Genomic DNA, 22601 nt, shown 5'->3' on the forward strand with positions numbered 1-22601 from the left:
TTCACCTGGGTTTTCCCTTTTTTTCTCTCTTTTTCTATTATTAACTTTACAATAATAACAAAACTCTGCACATGCATCTTTGTGCACACATTCTATCCTTTCCTCAGGATAAGTTCCCTGAAGTGAGATCACTGTGCCAAAGAGCATATATTTCAGGGGGCCTTCTAACTCGCGCTGTAAATTGCTCTCCTGAAAGGTTGTACATTCCCATCAATAGAGGATGTAAATGTCCATATCCCTATTTCCCACCAACCCTGCGTGTTCCTTTATCAGTGCTGTAATCTTTCCTAAGTGTTTTAACCTTGAGGAACAAATCCAGGGTGTTGAGGATGGGAGGCAGTTAAGACAAACAAGAAATGTCCAAAGTGTTCTTTAGTAACTCCTTTCCAGTCCCTTCTATAATATTTTTCCAATTTGAAACTCTGGCCTGGCTGGTTCCATCCTCAGCCACCCCAATTTTCCCCACCTGCCCTTCTTGCACTCTTTCCTCTCCAGTGAGTACATTTCTTTGAGGTGAAGGACATCACTTTATATGTCAAGGTTTGAAGAGCAATATCACCCAGTAACAGCATCACTGTGACATGCCCAAGGATTCTGAAATTTCAGAACCAAGCGTTTTAGAATGTTTAATACAGCCTCCCACGTTGATCTGCCAGCCCTGGAAACAAAGCCACATTGACGCTAGTTAAGACACACACGCAGAGGCCAAGAGCCGGTTGTACATTCCTACACCTCCTCCTCTGATTCTTTCTCCCTCGTCCCTGGGCCCATCCCCGCTAAATAATCCTCCACTAGCTGGACACTGAAATGCCTTTGTTTGCTTTATTCTAAAAGGGTACCACTCTGAGGCTACATTCTCACGGTCCATTCTTTGCTTTCCATTCCTCATTTGTTCCAAGCGTGAGGATCACACCCATTTTCTCGCTACAACTTTCACCCCTAGTTCAGGACATTTGACAGCTTTGCACAATGGCTAACGTTTCTCTTGTAATTTCTGGGTCTTCTTCTTCCTCATCAAGGGGTCTGGTAGAAGCCAGCCTTGTTTATTTTATGTATGCAATCCCCTTCTCCTTCAAGATTGGCACAGAGATCGACAGGAAGACTATGCTCTACCGGGGTTAAATAAATACAGAACCGCGTACTGCGTGCTCACCCACGTTACTCAATTTATGTAAGTTCCTCTTGCTGGCGGTGCCCCACTCAGCGAGGGTAATGAAAGAAAACGCACGGAAAATTTGCACTGGGACATATCCACACTCAACAACCTTTGCCCTGGGAACTCAGCATTTCGATACCTGGCTTATAACGCCCCTGAGACTGAAACTGCGACGGGTGAGGAGGGGGTGTGGTGAGGCCTTTGTAACGGGCAGGGACGGGTGAGCCTAGTTCTGCCTCCCCCTTTGACCAAATCTCCTTCAACACAGAAATGCGCAAACTACTACATTCTCACCTAGAGATGGAAAATCATTGTTTTCTGGGTTTCGCCTTCTACCATCTCAAATCAACTGCGCCAAAATTTTCGCAGTTAACCGGGACCTGGCATACACGTACTCTTATTTTTACTTAAGAGGATGATTAACTGCCCCATTTTTACCAAAAAACACACAAAGCGACACAGTCCTAACTGCAACCCTCAGACAAAATCACTTACTAAACATCTGCAGGGCAAAAGGAAAGAGAGAGGAGGAGACACTGGAGAGGCAACTTCGGGAGCGCAGAAGGTACCGCGTCAAGGCTGCGCCTCCGCGCCGCTCTCCCGCCCCCAGGCTTGGGCGTCCCCTTCCTTCCCCTTCCCCTCCCCTCCCCACCGCCGCCCGGCGGGCGCTCCCCTTGTGGCCCCGCCCGAGGCCCCGCCCCGCAGCCGACGTCAGTTGTTATGTCTCGGTTTGGGCCGTGGCCGCCGAGGATCCTCTAGTCCGGAGGCGACGGCAGCGGCCTCGCGCGGGGGAGGGGTCGTCGGGGACGGCGGCCGGAACCCGCGCCGCCCATCCGAGCGGGGCGAGCGCTGCGTGACCAGGAGGCAGCCAGAGAGCCGCCCCGGGGAGACGTCTCGGGCCTATTTTTGCGTTTTTTCTCCGGGACCGTCGCCTCGCGCGCCCCATTTCCCTCTGCAGAGACTGCGACGCCCCCTCCTGGGCCGGGCCGCGGTGCCCGCCAGCCTGAAAGGCGCCGCCCGCCGGCCTGAGCGAACCTGCACTCGCCGCCGCCGCCGTTCCCCGCCGCGCTTCTCGTGGAGCCTTCGCGGCCGGCGGGGCCTGGGGCCTGGGCGCCGGGCGCGGCGCTGCAGCGGCCGGTCCTCCCCGCGCTGGGCCCCGGGCCTGGCCCCGCCGAGCACCGCACCCTCCTGACTGCCGCCGCGGGAGCCCGGCCTCAGCCCGGCCGACTCCAACAGCCTCCCGGGACCGCCGCCCCTCTGGCCCCAGCCTGCAGCCCGGCCCCCTCTTCCTTTGTGAATCTAAATGATTTTTTTGGCCTCCCCCCTCCTCCGTTGAGATTACGGTGCTAGAAGGCCGACCCCGCCACATCCCAGTGCCCCCCGCCGGCGGAATCGGCCCTCATCTTGTTCTTACCCGCGGGGTCTCCCCGCGCCTCTCTCCTTTCGGGGTTTAATGGGTGGACTTTTAAATTTTTTCCCCCTTTATTTTTCTCGCCTCTTGACTGGAAGGCCCCGCGCGAGGCTCTGCGCCTCTGCCCCTCCTGGTCTGTTCCTCACCCCCGCACAGTCCACCTGCCTCCCGCCGGGGATGGCCCCGCAGTGACGGCGGCGGGCGCCGTACCCCACGCCAGGCTGGTGCCCTCGCCCACACTCCCCCAGTCTCCCCTCCTCTCCTCCGTGTTCTGAGCTCTCTGAAAAGAGCGAAGACGCAGGGGAAGATGTGGCTGAAGCTTTTTTTCTTGCTCCTCTATTTTCTGGTCCTGTTCGTCCTGGCCAGGTTTTTTGAGGCCATTGTGTGGTACGAAACTGGCATCTTTGCCACCCAGCTGGTGGATCCGGTGGCGCTGAGCTTCAAGAAGCTGAAGACCATTCTGGAGTGCCGGGGACTGGGGTACTCGGGGTTGCCCGAGAAGAAGGATGTCCGGGAACTGGTGGAAAAGTCAGGCGAGTATCGGCTCCCCGAGGGTCCCCTCCACTCGGAGGAGGGGACGACCCGTACTTCCTCGTACCTGGTGGTCCCTCAGAATGAGGCGGTACCTGGAAGGGTTAAGCAGACTACTTCCAGAGCTGCCCGGGTTTCCTTTGTCCAGGTTTTCTACCAAAAAAAAAGTAAATCCCAGTTTTTGGAAGGGGCCTGGGCTGGAATTATTTGTAGGGGTGTTGGTGTGTCTTCCTAAGGTTATTTTAAAATAACAGTTTAAAGTGCAGCTTCTTAGTGTTGTTTACTAAATTGAGTGTTTTTCTCAAATTTCGGAAATGTCAACCAGTTACAAACAAATTGGAAAGCATTATTTGTCAGTTGAAATTCATAAGTATACAAGAAAAACCCCAAAACGTTCTCTGTAGATAGCAGCATTTGTCACCCTAGTAATAACAAGTTACCCGGAGGGGAAAAACATCATTGGAATACTTAATATCAAAGAGGCATTTAGGCCTAGGATTTAAATTTTATTTTGTTTTATATTTTATTTTTTCTTCCAGATTTATTGAGATATAGTTGACTTGCAGCACTGTACAAGTTTAAGGTGTACAGCATGATGATTTGATTTACGTACATCATGAAATGGTTATCACAGGAAGTTTAGTGGACATCCATCACGTCATATAGATACAAAATTAAATAGAAAAAATTTTTTCTAAGATTTAAATTTTAAATAATGAGTTTAAATATAGAGAAAGTGTACAGGGCACAGTATTAGCTTTTCATACTTTAAATTTGGTGAAAATAAGGTGAATATTTTTTGTGAATGCCTATCTTGTTTGTTTCGAAAGAGTTTATATTTCTGTAAGGATTTTTTTTTGAATTCTTATATCCTGGGTGTAAACTACTTTTTCCCTTCTGTGCCACAGGGGCTGCATCCGCTTAAATGGGTTGAGACATATTGATAGAATTGAGCTAAGAGATATTTAACATCTTAAAGAATGCATTTTCAATAACTGTTGGTTTGGGGGTAGGATTGGGTGAGAAATGGGCTTAATTTTTTTCACCCCTGGACAAAATATATCTTGGTTTAGATACACTTCCTGGAAGGGGAACGTACTGTAATTTGAGAAGGGCATTCTGGGTTGCTGTAGGAAGCAATTGAAACTGATAGTTGTCTTTTTTTGTTGTTTCAAGTATATCTGTCAGCTGTGTCTTTTACAAGACAATTTTTTTTCCTTATTTAGTATCTTATAGCCATGTAGTATGATAGACAAGAATCCTAACTCCAGAGGACTTGAGCACTCAGGTATTTGCAGATTAAGGTTAAGATCACTACTGGGATAGAGGAGGGAACACTCTCTGTAAAAGTGATGCATTTTTCTTTAGAGAAAACATAAAATTGTGTGTTATTTGCATAAAATTATGCCTCTTGTTTACTGACTGGTTTATGGTGACTTATTACTACCATGGCTGGCATGTAGGGTAGGGGGAATAAAGTAAAGTAGAAGATCTCTAATAAATAAACTTTCTAGGTTTAGAAGTGAAAAGTACCTTAACTGCCCAAGCCAAATCATTTTTCATGGTAAAGTAATTTGATACCACATTTTTTTTCTTGAGACTTTTATTTAGTGTTGCCTTCCTCTGGGCCTAAAAATACTTGTAACTTTGAGTGTACAAGGAGTGCACATAATATTTAAAGAATACACACAGCTCACAAAAATATGACTCAGATCACACATTTTATAGCAGAGAGGTCTTGGTATAGCAATTTAACTTAATAATTTAAATATTTGTTGTGGATGGTTTTGCTGCTGTCGTGATACAATGCTTGTTTTTGCATTGTTAACATTTAAGACAAAAGTTAAAATAATTTGACGTGTTTTTCTTTACTTTTTATTTGATGATACAAAGTGTAAATTTACACTGTAAGTTTGTGTATGAATATGGAATTTGTTCTTATAGGTAATCTTTTGTATCTAACCTCCAAGTCATGTAAGCCCTGTTGCTATGTTACGCAGGTGGTGATAGCAAATTTTGTAAACCCATTTCTAATTCTTGTCAGTCAGAAGTATATATTGGGCTTCCCTGGTGGCGCAGTGGTTGAGAGTCCGCCTGCCGATGCAGGGGACACGGGCTCGTGCTCCGGTCCGGGAGGATCCCACGTGCCGCGGAGTGGCTGGGCCCGTGAGCCATGGCCGCTGAGCCTGCGCGTCCGGAGCCTGTGCTCCGCAGCTGGGCCCGTGAGCCATGGCCGCTGAGCCTGCGCGTCCGGAGCCTGTGCTCCGCAGCGGGAGGGGCCACAACAGTGAGAGGCCCGCATACCGCAAAAAAAAAAAAAAAAGTATATAAATCATACTGTTTAAAAATTATTTGATGCCTGGACAAAAGCTGAATAATATTGTGATGGCTTTTGTGGCTGGCATAAATTCAGTAATTTCCTAATAAATTATGTGATGATGCCACTAGAATATAAACTCCATCAGGAGATGGATTTTTATCTGTTTTGTTCACTTTTGCCTGACACATAGAAGGTTCTTCTTACATATTTACTAAATGTATGAATCTTAAATAGGTGTATTCAGGTTCTACTCTTCTGTAGAGTGCAATGAAAGTACAGTGACATAATTTTTTAACAGTATAAAATAGAATTTATCATTGAAGTTGGGAACATGAGATTTTTGCAGTCTTATTAGTGTTATTTTTTCTTTTCTTCAGGTGACCTGATGGAAGGTGAGCTTTATTCTGCACTCAAAGAAGAAGAAGCGTCTGAATCTGTTTCTAGTACCAATTTCAGTGGTGAAATGCACTTCTATGAGCTTGTAGAAGACACAAAAGATGGCATCTGGCTGGTTCAGGTATTAGAAACAGTGATAGAAGTGAAATTATTTTTACCAAAATAGTAGTCACCAGCTGGTGACACTTCTGTGTACTTGTGTCATGTTTCTTAGACATAACTCACTTCTCATAGGGAGGCTCCACTGTCCCCTTAAAGAGGTTTTGCAGACCAACAAAAATGAAAATTAATTAAAGAGTGGGGGAAGGGAAGTGTCAGGAAAAGAGGGTTGACTGTTTTGTTAAGAATCAGCAGAAGCAAATCCATTTTAGTTGTTGGATCTGCATTATAAAGTAAGAAACACATATATATTCCTTTTATTTAGTGATTTGTACTGTTTCTCTCAGCTTTTGTTAACTCCAGTTTTTAATTCAGTTTTTAATTCATCATTTTTGTTTCTAAAGAAAGAACTATAGCCAACTTTGCGCCTATAGAGGAAGAACTATTGTGGGGAATGGTGGGGGAACTTATTACTTTGCTCATGAAATTGATGAGATTATAATTTTAAACCCTAGCTCTTATGCTATCAAAACTGTAGATTTAATTAGCATATTAGAATTTGAGAGCTATGAAGGGCCTTAAAAATCATCTTTTGTTCTTCCCAAAGTGTGGTTTATGTGCCACTCATGGTAAATGAGTGGACACACATTATCATTTGTGTATTTTTATGTAAATTAGAAAAATCAATATTATATTGAACATGGAATTTCATAAATTTGCTTAGGGAAAGTCTAAAGTTATTTAAATTTTTTAAAATATAAGTTCACTTAAAGTAACATATTAAGTAAATTAACAACATGAATTCAGCTAAAATTATGATTATTGAACCAGAATCAAATCCCAAACCCCCTCATTTCTTGTCCAGTGTTCTTGTTATTTCACATTGGGGTTGGCAAAGTTTGATTCAGGACATAAAAAACAAAACAATTGCTGCTTCATATTTCTTCCTGAGAACAATGACCGCAGAATAGGGTAGAAAAAGCTATTGAGTCCAGACACCTTATTTGCAGATCTGGTCCTGTCAGTGATTTGCAATATGATTGTGGATAGATAGATTTTCTGTAGCACATGGCCTCAAATAAATACATATACACCTAAAGAAGATAGAATAGTACTATAGTCCACTGGGCTAACGGGTTGACATTTGGGAATTCTTCAGGTGATTGCATTGGATATCCATGACCTTTCCTTTACTTGCAACCTTCCTATTGTGTTTGACCTTTTACCCTCCAGATAATCTAATTCCGCATTTTTTAAGTCTAGCAAACAGAGAAACTGGGAGGAGGGTATGGGTATTGTCTATACATTATCCATCAAATTCTACTTTATTTGTGTGTTAAATTATTGGTATTGAAAAAATAAACTGTAGCATCTTTAAAGCCCTAATTTATAAATAGTTATTCTATTTCTTTTCCCAGATATTTATTTCTGATAGTTTGATCGAGAAAGACTTTATGGTTTTGGTAACTTCAGTTTTATTCCTGAGATTGAACTGAATAGCCAGTCCCACTGCCCTGTGTCCTATATCTCATGTTTGTCCACACATTGAACGGTCCCATAGAGATGAATGGTAAAGATGCTGAACACCTTCCAAAGTTGGAAAAAGCTGTGTCAAAAGTCTGGAAATTCTTTTGGTATATAGAGTGCTGCCTATAGACTACGAACACACTCTGCTTCACTAATTAGCATTATAGTCTTGGCTTATAAATGATCTACTGTTTTTCTATGTCATATTAAAGGTAAGCATGGATTAAACTCCCTTAAGAAGTTACAAAATTCATACAGTTTATTCAGCAGTTAATTGTACACCAGGCTCTGGAGATATACCAGGAGCATACAACAGGCTAAGTCCTTGCTCTTTCAGGCAGCTCACATTCCAGTTGGGAGAGGGAGGCACTAACTAAATAAATATTTAATATAACATTAGTTAGTGGAAAGTGCTAAGAAGAAAAATAAGCAGGGTAAGGAGACAAGAGAGTGGCAAAGAATTCCCTGATAAGGTGATACTTGAATGAAGAGAAGAACAAGTAACGAATGGTAGTGAATGTAAACATTATAAATTCTAATCACGGAATTATTTTTCTCTGAAAATGTTTTTTTAAACTTCATAGGCATCAATAGTGAATGGTGCAGTAAGACACAATTTTTCCAGTGACCTTCAAGATTTGCACTGATCACCACTGTCTGGCTTGTGTTCCCTCGGGCCAGTGGCTTACATCTGTCAAATGGCTGGCTTGGGTTGGAAGAACAGTCTCTGGCAGGGCAACTGAGAAGATTAAGATCGAAACCTCAGTCACAGTGCCTTCAGCACTCTGAACTCGCTAGCTAAGCTAATCAGCACAGACACTTTGGTTTAAGCTCCTAAGAGAGGGCCATGTTGTTTTGTTTCTTAATTGAAAATATCTTCTCAAAACAGAAGAGAAATACTCTCAGTTGCTTGTCATTCTTTCAACTCAGATTATATTTATCTCATTTCTTGTGAAGGATAACATTCAAGAATTCAGTTTTGTTTTTTTTTAGATGTTGGGGTAGGAGTTTATTAATTTATTTTATTTATTTTTGCTGTGTTGGGTCTTCGTTTCTGTGCAAGGGCTTTCTCTAGTTGTGGCAAGCGGGGGCCACTCTTCATCGCGGTGCGCGGGCCTCTCACTGTCACGGCCTCTCTTGTTGCGGAGCACAGGCTCCAGACGCGCAGGCTCAGTAATTGTGGCCCACGGGCCCAGTTGCTCCGCGGCATGTGGGATTCTCCCAGACCAGGGCCAAACCTGTGTCCCCTGCATTAGCAGGCAGATTCTCAACCACTGTGCCACCAGGGAAGCCCAAGAATTCAGTTTTTAACAGTTTGAATTATCATTCTTTTCTATTTGTTTTAAAAGAAGCTGACTCATTTCAGTTTGCTCTATCATTGTCATTTTTTTTAATCTGTGAGGATGCATAGATCCCAAACAATTCAATCTTCTTCATATTGCATTTATTTTAGGTATCCTGGATAAGAAATATTTAAGCACATCAAAGTTCTTTCCTCTTTTTCTCCCAGGTTTCCAATATCATTTTCTTACTCAGATGAATTATACTCTCAGATGAATACCTAACTCTCAGGTAGCATATAACTGATAATTAGCACTTTAGACTTTATATGTCATTGAAAGGATGTCTAGATTTACTGATTTGGGGAAAATGTGACTTTAATAAATGGGTATATGACTTAGCTATTCTATCACTTGGTCAGTTCATTATTTTTCTGGAATGGGTTGGTAATAATAAAAGATAATCCAGGTTGATTATCTTTTTTGGTGACACTGCATGTGGACTGACACTACAAAAGGAAACATGAATTTCTATAATTTAATTAATTCATCCTATATCCCTTATGATTTCTATCTTCTCGGTAACTCATGAGTTTATTTTCTGAATAATACATGTTAATGGTCTTCATATCTTTCTCCTAACTGTTGTAAGATGTATTACTGCTCATGAATTATCCTTACATTAAAGCAGAGTGTTAGCACACTTCTTTTCATGTGAAGCTTTTTCATGTCTCTCCTGTGTTCTCTGTAATATGAGGTGGAAAGAACTAATTTTAGTTTCTAAGGCAGCAACACATATGGGACATCTTTAGCAACAATACACTGTGTAATCCATGAAAGAACCAAGTCATCTTTTTTCTATCACTTCTTTCTAACATTCTAAGTTTTCCTGCTTTGTTCCTAACCTGACCTCATATCTTTCATTAGCTCTTTATTTACAGTTTTGTGGATTCTTTGATTCTGCTGCCTACCAATCTTTTTAGCCTCACAAATAGAAGTTACTTTTCTTTCAAAAGATTCTTGGTCAGGCCTTTTTTTTTTGGCCGTGTTGGGTCTTCGTTGCTGTACGCAGGCTTTCTCTAATTGTGGTGAGCAGGGGCTACTCTTCGCTGCGGTGCGTGGGCTTCTCATTGTGGTGGCTTCTCTTGTTGTGGAGCATGGGCTCTAGACGCGAGGGCTTCAGTGGTTGCAGCACGCGGGCTCAGTAGTTGCGGCACACAGGCCTTAGATCGCAGGCTCGGTAGTTATGGTGCATGGGTTAGTTGCTCCACAGCATGTGAGATCTTCCCAGACCAGGAATTGAACCCGTGTCCCCTGCATTGGCAGGTGGATTCTTAACCACTGTGCCACCAGGGAAGTCCCAGTAGATAGGCTTTTGAAATGGAAAAGTTAGTGTACGTTGTGGATTTTACGGATTTATCCTTATCTTAACATTTCTATTTCTACATTTTGACTTTTGTTCAAAGAAGTTCAATGAGGGACTGTGCTATCTGTTCTCTGCTGGCTTTGTCACATTATAAGGAATTTAACATCAGTGGAATTGAGGTAGCAGTGAAAAGCTTTAGGTCAATATTTACTGAAGTATTATGTTAATACAGTTCCTGTTTGGCTGAAAAGAGTTACTAGCTGTTTTAAAACTTGTTTATTTTTTACTCCTAGACAGTAGTTTTGTTCAGGGAGGTTCTAAGTTATTTATTCCTCTCTTGACACTATGCTAAAGGTGAAATACTTGGCAAGCCATCTTATCCTTTATTTTGTATTGGTGAAGAGCTTTTATTTGTGTTTACTCAAAGAAAGCTAGTGAGGCTACCAAAGAAATAATTAAATGCTGTTGAATTTTGTTTTTGTCAATTACTCATCTTCACTTTTAATGATTTTATACAATTTGCATATATATATTTAGGTTGGTCTGTGATTTTTTTTTTTTTTGGCCATGCCATGCAGCATGCAGGATCTTAGTTCCCTGACTGGGGATCGAACCCATGCCCCCTGCAGTGGAATCGCAGAGTCTTAACCACTGGACCTCTGGGGAAGTCCCTGTGGTCTATGATTTTGAAAGTAGAAACTCGCTGTTCCAATGAAATATTGAGAGATGCAGAAAAACATTTTAGCTCTACACTCCTTTTATATTGAGTTATGTTATTTAATTTAGCCTCCATGTTGTTGTATGGGGATTAACAATATTAAAAGGGAAATGACAGATGTTCTGATTAGTAATAAAACCCACCTCTAAAAAATAGGCGGAAGTGTGTGGGTTTTTTCTTATACCAGTGTAACACATGTGGAAGGGAGTAAGCAATAACCTGAGGCCCAGTTTTTCTTTGTACGTTTAACTGGACTACACAAGACTGACATCAGAAAACATGGCAACTTAGCCTCTCACACTGTCCAACTCAGTTCCTTCCAGTGCTGTGCTGGAGCCAGCTCAAACTGCTTCATGAGGGGCGATTGTTAACATCCCTTTCCAACTCCACAGTTAGAGATGTCACGTTGGTAACTTGAAATCAACCATGTGGGAGTATTTACACCAAGGAAATAAGTAAATGGTAGGAATCAGAGCTTCTGTTTTCTTCTAGACAGCTAGTTGTTAAACATTTACCAGCAAACCACTGGTTTCATCCATTCATCCAACCATCCAACAAATATTTATTGAAATCTGATGTGTGCCAGCTGCACCTGTGATAAGGGCAAAGAAGACGAATAACCTACAGTCTGCGCCTGAGACAGCGCACAGCTTGGTTTACTAAAATGTGTGGGCCAGTAAAAACTCTTAGCATAGACTTCCTTTCCCAGCTAAGTTAGATGGTCCGTGATGGCGCCACCATCTTGAGAGATCCTAAAGAGCTATTAGACAATAAAGTAGAAACCAGGAAAATTAGTACTAGGAAAAACCTAGTAGTTTTTTTTCTGAAAAAAGTGTATTTTTAAATACACTGAACTGGAAGTCTTTGTGTGTGACTGGGGTCAAGAACATTGATGTGCAGTGGCATAGCCAGGTACTAGTTATGCTAATGTTTGTCCGAAAACATCCCAGATGACAGGTTGCTGGGGAAGGGACTTTCATTATAACAGATATCGGAAACTTGGAGCCTTTAGAGAACCTATATAATCAGAAGTAAGAGAATGAGTTACTAAACCATGAAAAGCTGAAATAGTTTAATTCAACATAAATATTTAGTAAGTGCCCACCTGACTTAGGCATCATGCTAGCTGCAGGGAAAACAATGGTGAGCAAGTGTAGGGTTGGTGGTTAGAGAGGCGGATACCCTGGGAAGGAGGATGGAAAGATTGCTTCACTGCTAGCCTATGTTGCCAGGTCCGTTCCAGACTTGAGACTTGGAACTCAGGCTGTACTTTCATCTAGTTTTTTCTAGTCTCTGAAAATATTCCCCACAGAGAATGCAACATCCTTCGTGAACTGCAGAGGAATATGCTTCCCGTTTCACCACCAGAGTGAATGCCATTCAGAATCACTGTGCATGCTTTTGGATGTGAGCTATAACTTGGAAACTGTTACTGATGTGACACAGTAGTAATAGGCTTAGAGTATTTTGTTGTGCCATGTGACAAGCCAGGTGAGTTATTTTGTTAAAACATTTTTAGTGGTTGTTTAATTTGGCCTCCACGAAATTTAATTTATGCTAAACCTTCAGTTGAATAATATAACTATATAGGACATTGGATAAAGCAATTTCTAATTGCGTAAATATAACTAAAGAGTCAAATAAAATGCTTTCATGCACTGCCTAAGGGATTTTTCATTTTTTTGTGGTTCTCTTAGTCAGGAATCATTAAACTCTTCAAAGCAGATGTTGGAATAGCTTGCTGAATAAATAAGGCCCTGTGGTTAAACATTGTCATGTACCTGCCTCAGAGATATTCACCACCTCTCTTCACACACTTTTGTTGTCTGTCCTATAACCAGGGGTGCCTGGAACAACCCCCTCATTCCTACTTCCTTTCCTAGCATTGGATGACTGTGCAGTGATCAGGATCTTCACTGAAAGATGCCCCTAGACTGAGGGCCAAATCCTATTTGCAGCATTGATCAGGAAATAGGAGTGAAAGGGGAGTTATTTTAAAAAACAGGGCAAAGACCAGGGAGTATAGCGATATGATTTTACAGAGATTTCTTAATCCTTCTGAGTAATCTGAAAAATAAGTTCAAGATTTCTTTGGTTACTTGATGGAAGAAAGAACTACCATATTGACTCTTCAGTGGTAGGAAAAGAAAAACAGAAGAGAAGAGAAAAGCCTGCCTTGCTTCATCTCCCTTATTTTTCAGATAAAATTTATAAAGTACTTTTAGACAATGGAAAAATGTGGAAGCTAGGAACTTACTGGGTAATGTAACCTGTGTGAACCTCCTCAGAAAGCACTTTCACCTGCTAAGACCATGTCCTCAAATTGCTCTCCTCCTGGTTACCTCAACCATCTGAGCATTTTAATAACATGTGCCTCCCTCATTAAGGCCATTTATTTTCACTTAAAAGTACTATCAGAACCATTTGTTCAATGCCTAAATTGTATATTTGTGTATGTATTTATTAAGCCTCAAAGTTATGTTACAAAGTGTTACATACCTATGTGTGTCTCTGTAGGTATGAGGATGATAGTATCAGTGATATATGGCAAAGGTTATCGGACAGTAATCTGTTGGCACATAAAATGAACTTTAAGTCACTTGTCACCACCATGCACTTTCTCTCCTCCTGCTGCCCTTGAAATTTGTTAGACTTCCCAGTGGAGAGACCAGAGATGAGGTATTTGCACCAGCTCTTGCCTCTCCCAGGCACTCATTGCACACACTCACCTGGGATTTCACTTCCTGGAGGCTTTGTGAATGTGAAAATGGCCCTTCCTTCTAGAGAGTTTAGAGGCCCCCAGAGTACTGTGCTGTAATTTTGAATTAAATAGTATCAGTAATATAGCATTCATGAAAATAAACTTGGCCTGTATACCCTGGGCTTAAAATAAATCAAACAGATGGGTTCATGAAGACATAGGACACTTTTGGATTTCCTTTAATTTCCCATTTAGTTATTTTTGTTTTTAATATATACTTTTTGTTTGTTTTTTACTGGTATCTCTATTCATTAAAATCAGGAAGATAAGGAATAAAGGGAAAAGGTATTAACAATTAGAAAGTCTGAGAAAAGTCATTGCATATTTTGAAGGTTAATCTACATTTAAAAAAATTTTTTTTCTTCCCCCAATCCTAACTGTTTGAAAGCTATTTGCAAATTTGAAGTTAGAAGTTCAAGAATGTAGAATTTATTAATGGTAATTTTTTAATATGTTAGAACCTTTCGTGATTGTTAAGAAAAATGCCATAGTAGTAGTATATTGTTTTAGTCAAGCATAGTTTAATAGAAAACATGTGTTTGACTCTTGGCTCCATAATTACACTTTTAAAAAGTGAAATTTGAACTCGTTGAACCCACATGTGGTAATTTTTAGTAAGCTTTATTTGGGTTATTTAAAATTTTCTTTTCAGAGCAGAGAAATGACTCCAAGGGCCATTTTCTTCCTGTGTAAGTTAATTCTAGAGGATAAGCCACATGGAGGAGAATGTGGCTAGCTTTTTAATATGGTTTTGACTCCCCCTCTGCATAACTACCACAGAGTGTGAGAGTTTAATGTACTGTATTCAGTGTTTTAAATCTTTTCCAGTTGGACAGTTGCTCCTTTTACAAGAATTGCAGTGATAATATGATGACGTAGTAAACAAGATCTAGGAACAGAATATGTTTTTCAAAAAAAGTAAAGTTATAGATGTAAATGGTTGGTTTGACTCCATTTTAGGTGATTAAAGTATCTGTTTTTCTTTTGGGGGGAATAGGTTATAGCAAATGACAGAAGTCCTTTGGTGGGTAAAATCCACTGGGAGAAAATGGTGAAAAAGGTGTCAAGATTTGGAATACGTACAGGCACGTTTAACTGTTCCAGTGACCCCAGGTAAGTTGATTGGGCAATTCTTAGAATTTGAGTTCTGACCAGAATTTTTTTAATGTGATAAAGACAGTGGTATTAGAAGCCTGTTTAAACTGAAAGTTCGTTAGCGTGTTTAGCACGTTGTTAGCTACACAGGTATCTGATTAATAGTTTTTGATAACTGGCAGTTACTTACTTTCTCTCTGAGCTCTCTGTCTGGTTCTTCTATGTTGTTTCTAACGGGGTGACTCTTTAGAGTATGTCCTCGGTCTTTTTTGTTTCAATTTTACTTCCCAAAGAGACTTCAGTACATTGATGGCTTTAGGTGACACCTTTGTGCTGATCTAAATCTCCTTTCATAATTCGGACCTCTCGTTTGCATTTTGACACTCGTTTCCATTTGCCATACGAGTACCCCAGATAGACTCTGTTCCCTAAACCTGGTATTCAAATTCATATTCATCTTTTTTTTTTAGTAAACCATGTGCCCTTTCTACCTTTTCTTTTTCTGTCCTTTACTATTTTTTTTTTCCATTTTCTCAGACAAAAATCTTTGCAGGCATTTTTGTTTTTCTTTTTGTCATCATCTCCAGTATTTAGTCTGTCACATTATTTCTTGTTTCATTATTCCATTGTTTCTTCTTTGAAATGCGTTTTATTTCAATTTCTAGTTCCTCCAAGTTATGACTTGAATTCATTCGTTCATTTAATTATCCATTCAGTAAACATTTAATAAAAGATTAGTTGGACTTCCCTGGTGGCACAGTGGTTAAGAATCTGCCTGCCAGTGCAGGGGACCACAGGTTCGGGCCCTGGTCCGGGAAGATCCCACATGCCACGGAGCAACTAAGCCCGTGCGCCACAACTACTGAGCCCGCGTGCCACAACTATGGAAGCCCATGCACCTAGAGCCCGTGCTTCACAACAGGAGAAGCCACTGCAGTGAGAAGCCTGCACACCACAATGAGTAGCCCCAGCTCAATGCAACTAGAGGAAGCCTGTGTGCAAAGACCCAACACAGCCAAATATAAATAAATAAATAAATAAATTTAAAAGAAAAAGATTAGCATGTACAGCATGTTCTGTTCAGTGCTGAGGACGGGGCATATGATATGTATGGAGAAGCCCCCACGTTAGGTAGTTTCTGATGTAGGTAGATACGCCTGGCTTACCTACGTCCGTTATATGTGGTCACAATGGGAGACCCATTCGCTGTAGAAAACCCTCCTCCACCACTGCTTCACCTCAGATTCTCCCGCCCTTCTCCTTCAGGCTTACGTTTGCTTCAATTTTCCTCACTGTTCTTGTTTTGCTCACTTGTAGTGTAGGCTGAGATGTGTGGTAGGAGGACTTCTTAAACGTTGGGGATAAGAAGGGAACTTGTGTCTCCTGACTCACATTTAGTCTCCTCATTCACCCACAAAGCTCCCATTTTCATCTTCAGCACAGAACCTTGATCATATTCTAATGCCTTTGGTTGAAATGTCCAAGATAGCGTAAGTGTTCATGTTCTTATGAAAAGGAAATCATTCTTATTTCTGTCTTGTGTTTACCAAAGACAGTGGCATTTGGTCCTATTCCATCATTCCCAGATGGTCTAAGTGAAAGATCTTTTTCTCTCCCACTGGTGATTGCAATACCAGAATAAATGATAGTTCTGATGTTTTGATTTTTTTTTTCAGATAATGCCAAAAGTCAGTATTAACATCACCAATTTATTGAAAAATATTCAGAACTTATTTTTTTAATGAATAAACTAAATAATACATTTTAAACACTAACTTATAAATATATTAGAAAATATCAAGTAAGTACAAAAATATAAAGGTCAAACACATTTCAGTCTAACGTAAGTTCTTAAATAACAATAGAGAATTCAAAACGAAACTAAGCATGACATAAAGTGAAGATGATCTATTCAGCATGAAAAACTGAAGGAAATAGTAGAATTGATTTTTAATGTGATTTTATAAAGCAAAATGCATCAGAAGTGTCATAATTGAGTCCAGTGGACTTTAGCGCAAATTTTTCTAGCTTTTCTTTTGAAAAGCCCTTTTTGATTCTATACCAGCTGAGGAACGGTGAAGAGATACATATAATCTACCTCCAAGTTTTCTCTAAATCCTTCATCTTCGTCTTCAGATAATCCCACCTCTTATTTATGACGGAAGAGACCTTTTTTGAGCAACTTTTTGCTTTTTTGTTGACTGCAGCTATAATTTTTTGTTATTAAACAAGCACTTTTACGTCATCTTCCTTAGTTTCATCACAGAGATGAAGATCTTGATGCAGAGTTACTTATATCAGTTTCAGTACTGTCATGTTGGTTTCCTTTGATTTGGAAAGTCTTCCAACTAGAGTAAGAACTATTCTTGTCATAGATGCTGTGCTTAGTCAGGGTCATTTTTTTTCTTTTAATGAGGATTATGGAGATGCAGAAGAACAAAATAGGGAGATAATAGAAAAGCGTGTTTAGAATGTCAATGCAGGGTGTAACTGGGCAGAGAATAGTGTTATTCAGCAAGCAAGCATTTTAATATGTTGAATAATTCAGTCATCAACTTGATCTCAGATTTTTAAAAACAGCAAAACTCTCTACTCTGCTGCCTATGTTGCTTTCTTTGACTGTAGTTCCTTCTCTTGGGTGGCCTCCAGGACAGCCTCCTCTGATGTGCTGGCCCCATTGTATCGTAGTATTTTCCTGACCTGTTTTGCTCCCCTTAAGAACATTCAGGACCTCCACTCTGTACAGTATCTGACTCTGTCCATGGCAGCAGTTTTCATTTCTTTCCCACACAGCCATCTTGCCTGGCCCCAGTTCCTCTAATTCCCCAACCCAGTGATCTATCTCAGGGGCCTTTACCCTGTCAGGTCTATTCTCTACTCTTTTTCTCCCCCCACCTTTGGAGAAAGAAGGAAGTGACGTGGGATATGTATCGGGAGGTTGGAGAGGCGGGGCAGAGATAGTAAAGAGTGGGATGGCACTGGAATTACAGGAGCTGAGTGGTAAATGGGCCAGGAGGGCTTATGGTGAAAGAATCAGGGATGCGTGCCCATGGGCTAAGCAGGGAAAAGAAAGTAAAGGGAAGATTGGTGAGCAGGACAGGAAGGCCAAGGAGACCAATGACCTTGTCTGAAGAAACAGCATTTTATGAACAGAATACCAAGGTTTCTTTTTTAATATAGTATGTTATCAGAAGCTGGAGTGCCAAAACTCACTAGCTATGTTTTTTTTTTTTTAATCATTTTTAGTCTTCAAATTCTCTAAGAGATCTCAAAAGGTTTACTTTAAGAACTAAAGGATATTTTCGTGGTGTCATCATTGAACTTATTCAGACCTTTAAAAAGGTTTTTTAAATTGGCAGTAAAAAGTTTTTATATTGATATGAGCATTAGTCTTTTCTGTCTAATAGTGGGGTTTTAAAATTAATATGGTGTACTTTATTTGTGTGTTGGATTTCAAGTCTGGAAAACATGATTTAATTTGAAAGATATATGATGACATACAAAATTTTATTGTCCTGGGTACTCTTATCTTGTGAAATGATAAACCTTAAAACTGTCCCTTAGTTCTGAACTGAAAAGAAAGTACATAGTACATTTGTTTTCTTCCATGAAGAAATGTATGCACTAAGATAAGACTTGGCTTGTTTTACACAGTAAAATTTTCTGTTTGAAAGACTGTCATTTAATTTATGACACAAATCAGAAGCCAAATATTCTCTGAGGTGGTTATACAAAGATGAACAGAATGACCGAGAGTAGAAATGTGTCATCCCAAGTATCCTATGCAATTAAAAAAGTAAAGCTCGTTAGATATTTAAGACGTGAATAAGGCAACTATCTATATGTAGTTGACTTGTTGTTTTGGGGGGAGGGTGGTGGAACTGGCATTCATGTCAGTGAACTATTATTTTGCATTGGACAAATACACTGTTACAGAATAGAAGATATTTTGTTGGAGTATCTAATTCTTAACCCGTTTCAATTAAAGCAATATTGACATTAATGGTATCTATCTTGTTAAGGAAGTAAATCAACTCAACAAGAAGCTGAGTCGTAGTCTTTGATCCTGAGTCACCCAGATAGTTTCCCAGAGTCGTTACTAACCTTGTCTTTGTGACATAACATGTTGTCTTCACTTATCTTAAATTATATCATGAAATTCCTGAGGTAAAATTAATTGTACTATCATCATAAAACCATATGCCACATACGTCAAGACTTCTGTCTTAATCTGATCATATAAATGTATAATATGCTTATTTAATTTAATAAAATATAATCCATACTTTAAAGTAAAGCATAACATTTATGATTTTTTTCCCCTTTTGCGGTATGCGGGCCTCCCCCCCCCCCCGCTGCAGATAACATTTGTGATTTTTACATCAGTATTCTGAATAGCAAAATTAAAAATTAAACATTTATTACCATCCACTTATAAATCTGTAGTGAACAAAATGTATCCACATGGTAGATTTTCTTTTTTCCAACTTTACTGAGGTAAATTTATATATTGTAAAACTCCACATGGTAGGTTTTTAGGAAAAAACTTTTTTGTTTTTAAAGGAAATTGTTTCTCTGATTATCTCTCCAAATACCCCTCTTCATGGTCCTCATTAAAGAGATGAGAGAGTACAGAAAAATATAGGACTTGCTCTTTTCTAGGTGAGCCTTCGTGCAGATTACTTTATGACAGTGCTTGTGTGTGTCAGGCATTGTGGTGGGTGCTTGGGTTAATAAGTGGGTACAGCATGGCTCCTACCCTCAGGAGCTTGGCATTCAAGTCAGGGACTCAGCATGTAAGATAATCTGTTTCCTTCTCTCCTTTGCCTACCTGAATCTAACCATCCTTCGAGAGCTAGTTCAATTCCCAAACTTTTCATGAAATCTGCACCAGCCCAAACTCCCAGTGATACTCCCTTTTTTTGAACTTCCTTTACATTATTTAGTAATAGAATATATACAGTTTTATACTTTTGTCTCCTTAATAGGATTTTAAATTCTTTGTGAACAGGAATTATTTTCCTATTATCTTTAGGATCTTATTAGCACATAATGCATTAGTAGTTTCATAGTAGATGCTGGAAGTACTTGCCAATTCTCTTGACTCTAAGGCTTTTCAAGCTACACTTTTCTTTAAAAAAAAAAAAGAAAGAAAAGAAAGAAAAGAAACATAGAGATACAAACGAAAAATATGATAAAAAGAGAGCTTGCTTTTCCTCTTATACAACTGCCAGGTATTGGTACTACTTTTGACTGTTTACAGGTAATTTGTTTTTGGGGAGAGGGTATCTTTCAAGTGCTAAGGAAATGTGTCAGGGAAAAGACAAACTGTTTGCACAACAGTGAAGATAAGCAAGCTGGCTCATTTAGCGGCCTAGCTATTTACTTACAGTCTCCTCTCTTATAGATACTGCAGGAGAAGAGGCTGGGTACGATCCACACTCATTATGTCTGTTCCACAAACAAGTACTTCTAAAGGGAAAGTCATGCTTAAAGAATACAGTGGGCGCAAGATTGAAGTAGAGCACATTTTTAAGTGGATAACTGCTCATGCAGCTTCACGGATCAAAACCATTTATAATGCTGAACGTTTGAAAGAAGAATGGAATAAAAGTGATCAATACTGGGTAAAAATATACCTATTTGCAAACCTTGACCAACCCCCAGCTTTCTTCTCTGCACTAAGCATAAAGTTTACTGGAAGAGTTGAGTTTATTTTTGTAAATGTGGAAAATTGGGACAACAAGAGTTATATGACAGATATTGGTGTATATAACATGCCATCATACATACTTAGAACTCCTGAAGGAATTTACAGGTATGGAAACCACACGGGCGAATTTATATCCCTTCAGGCCATGGATTCATTTTTGCGCTCAGTACAACCTGAAGTAAATGATTTGTTTGTTTTGAGCTTGGTTCTAGTTAATCTTATGGCTTGGATGGACTTATTTATCACACAAGGAGCTACCATAAAACGATTTGTGGTTCTCATAAGCACTTTAGGGACATATAATTCTCTATTAATTATTTCCTGGCTACCTGTGTTGGGCTTTTTACAGCTCCCTTACTTAGATAGCTTTTATGAGTATAGCTTAAAATTGTTGAGATATTCCAATACAACCACGCTGGCCTCATGGGTCAGGGCAGACTGGATGTTTTATTCTTCACACCCAGCCTTGTTTCTTAGTACATACCTTGGACATGGTTTACTAGTCGATTACTTTGAAAAGAAGAGACGGCGCAACAACAACAATGATGAAGTCAATGCCAATAACTTAGAGTGGTTATCAAGTCTGTGGGACTGGTACACCAGCTACCTCTTCCACCCGATTGCTTCTTTTCAGAACTTCCCTGTAGAATCTGATTGGGACGAAGACCCCGACTTGTTCTTGGAGCGATTAGCTTTCCCTGACCTTTGGCTTCACCCTCTGATACCAACTGATTATATAAAAAACTTGCCAGTGTGGCGATTTAAATGCCTTGGAGTCCAGTCTGAAGAGGAAATGTTGGAAGGTCCTCAAGATATTGAAAATGACTCAGACAGTGAGAGCACAGACACTTTTAGCAGCGAGAAGGAAGTATTTGAAGATAAACGAAACGTAGTTCACAATTCTCCAGGAAGAGCAAGTCGCTGTGATCCTGAGGCTTGTTCATGTGCCAATAAATATTGTCAGACCAGCCCTTATGCAAGGAAGGGGCGGTCATATGGATCATATAGCACTAACGAAGACATGGAACCTGATTGGTTAACTTGGCCTGCTGATATGCTGCACTGTACTGAATGTGTTGTTTGCCTAGAGAATTTTGAAAATGGATGTTTGCTAATGGGGTTGCCCTGTGGTCATGTGTTCCATCAGAATTGCATTGTGATGTGGTTGGCTGGGGGCCGACACTGTTGCCCTGTTTGCCGGTGGCCTTCTTACAAAAAAAAGCAGCCATATGCACACCACCAGCCCTTGTCAAATGATGTCCCATCTTAACCACGTGCAATTTGTCCTTTATAAGCTTTGCGTATCCTACAGCTTGCCTTTTTAATGTTAGTCACCAAGTTTTTGTGGTTTGACGTTTAATTTAATGTTAGTGCAGTGACAGGAAATATACATTTTGCTAACGTTGATGACAATTATTTGGTTGCCTTGTGTGTCAATATGAATGCATACTTAAATGTAAAAATTTTTATTTACAACATTGGAAATTCAGAAGTTAATGTCTTTTTGTAAGCACAAAAGAAGTATGATAGAAATTTATCCTAGCAAGACTTTACAAGGTAGGATCAAATTCTAATGGAATTGAGGGAGTTTCTAAATGTTTCCTCCCTTTTTACAATCTGTGTCCAGCCCCTCTTGGTTAAATAATGTATGCTCTGAGACATGAAATTAAAACAGACCTATGAAATAAATTATTTTAAAACCAGAAGATTACAGCTTTTTTAAAATTGTTTTTGATAAGGTGGCTGAGTGCTATAAGTGTTTTGCTGGTTTGTTAATTTCACAGGTAAGTCAAATATGATTCTTGACTCGTGGGGGTAAAAACAAGACAAATTACATTGCTGACACTAGCCAGAGGTGATGTTAGTCCCCCTTGGTTAGCTTTGATGGGAAGGAATTTCATGATGGGCTTTTTTTAAAGTATTAAATCACTTATGAGTATATTCATGTAAATAAAATCAGTTATAGCGTATTGGCCACACATAGATTACTTTATATATTTTTCCTGACTTTTTATTTTGAAAAATTTTTAACTATAGAAAGGTGGAAACATAGTACAATGAACATTCATTTCTCTAATTCACCAGGTGTTTACATTCTGTTATATTTGCTTTATCTCCTCAATGTCTATAATTTTTTTTCCTTTCTCTCTTTTTTTTTCTTTTTTGCTGATCCCTTTGAAAGTAAATTTCAGTCATCATGATGCTTCTTTGCCACTAAAATGTACCAT

The 22601-nt window shown here is 39.9% G+C and overlaps 1 protein-coding gene across 9 annotated transcripts in view; it reads left to right on the forward strand.

The window, feature by feature from the left end:
- The first annotated feature begins 1917 nt into the window (after positions 1-1917).
- Positions 1918-22601, forward strand: part of RNF103 (ring finger protein 103) — a 127503-nt gene continuing 106819 nt past the window's right edge. For 3 of the 9 annotated variants that reach the window (XM_060169933.1, XM_060169934.1, XM_060169935.1), the window contains exons 1-3: positions 1918-3100; positions 5796-5935; positions 14563-14678. In XM_060169933.1, the coding sequence (XP_060025916.1) occupies positions 2875-3100; positions 5796-5935; positions 14563-14678 (482 nt within the window). In that variant the 5' untranslated portion in view covers positions 1918-2874. Of the gene's footprint in view, positions 3101-5795; positions 5936-14562; positions 14679-18682; positions 18957-20067; positions 22080-22601 lie in introns of those variants that run through there. The other 6 variants (XM_060169932.1, XM_060169936.1, XM_060169929.1 and 3 more) reach the window with 6 other exon arrangements.

The sequence above is a fragment of the Lagenorhynchus albirostris genome, chromosome 13, assembly GCF_949774975.1.
Source record: "Lagenorhynchus albirostris chromosome 13, mLagAlb1.1, whole genome shotgun sequence".
In the NCBI taxonomy this organism is placed as follows: domain Eukaryota; kingdom Metazoa; phylum Chordata; class Mammalia; order Artiodactyla; family Delphinidae; genus Lagenorhynchus; species Lagenorhynchus albirostris.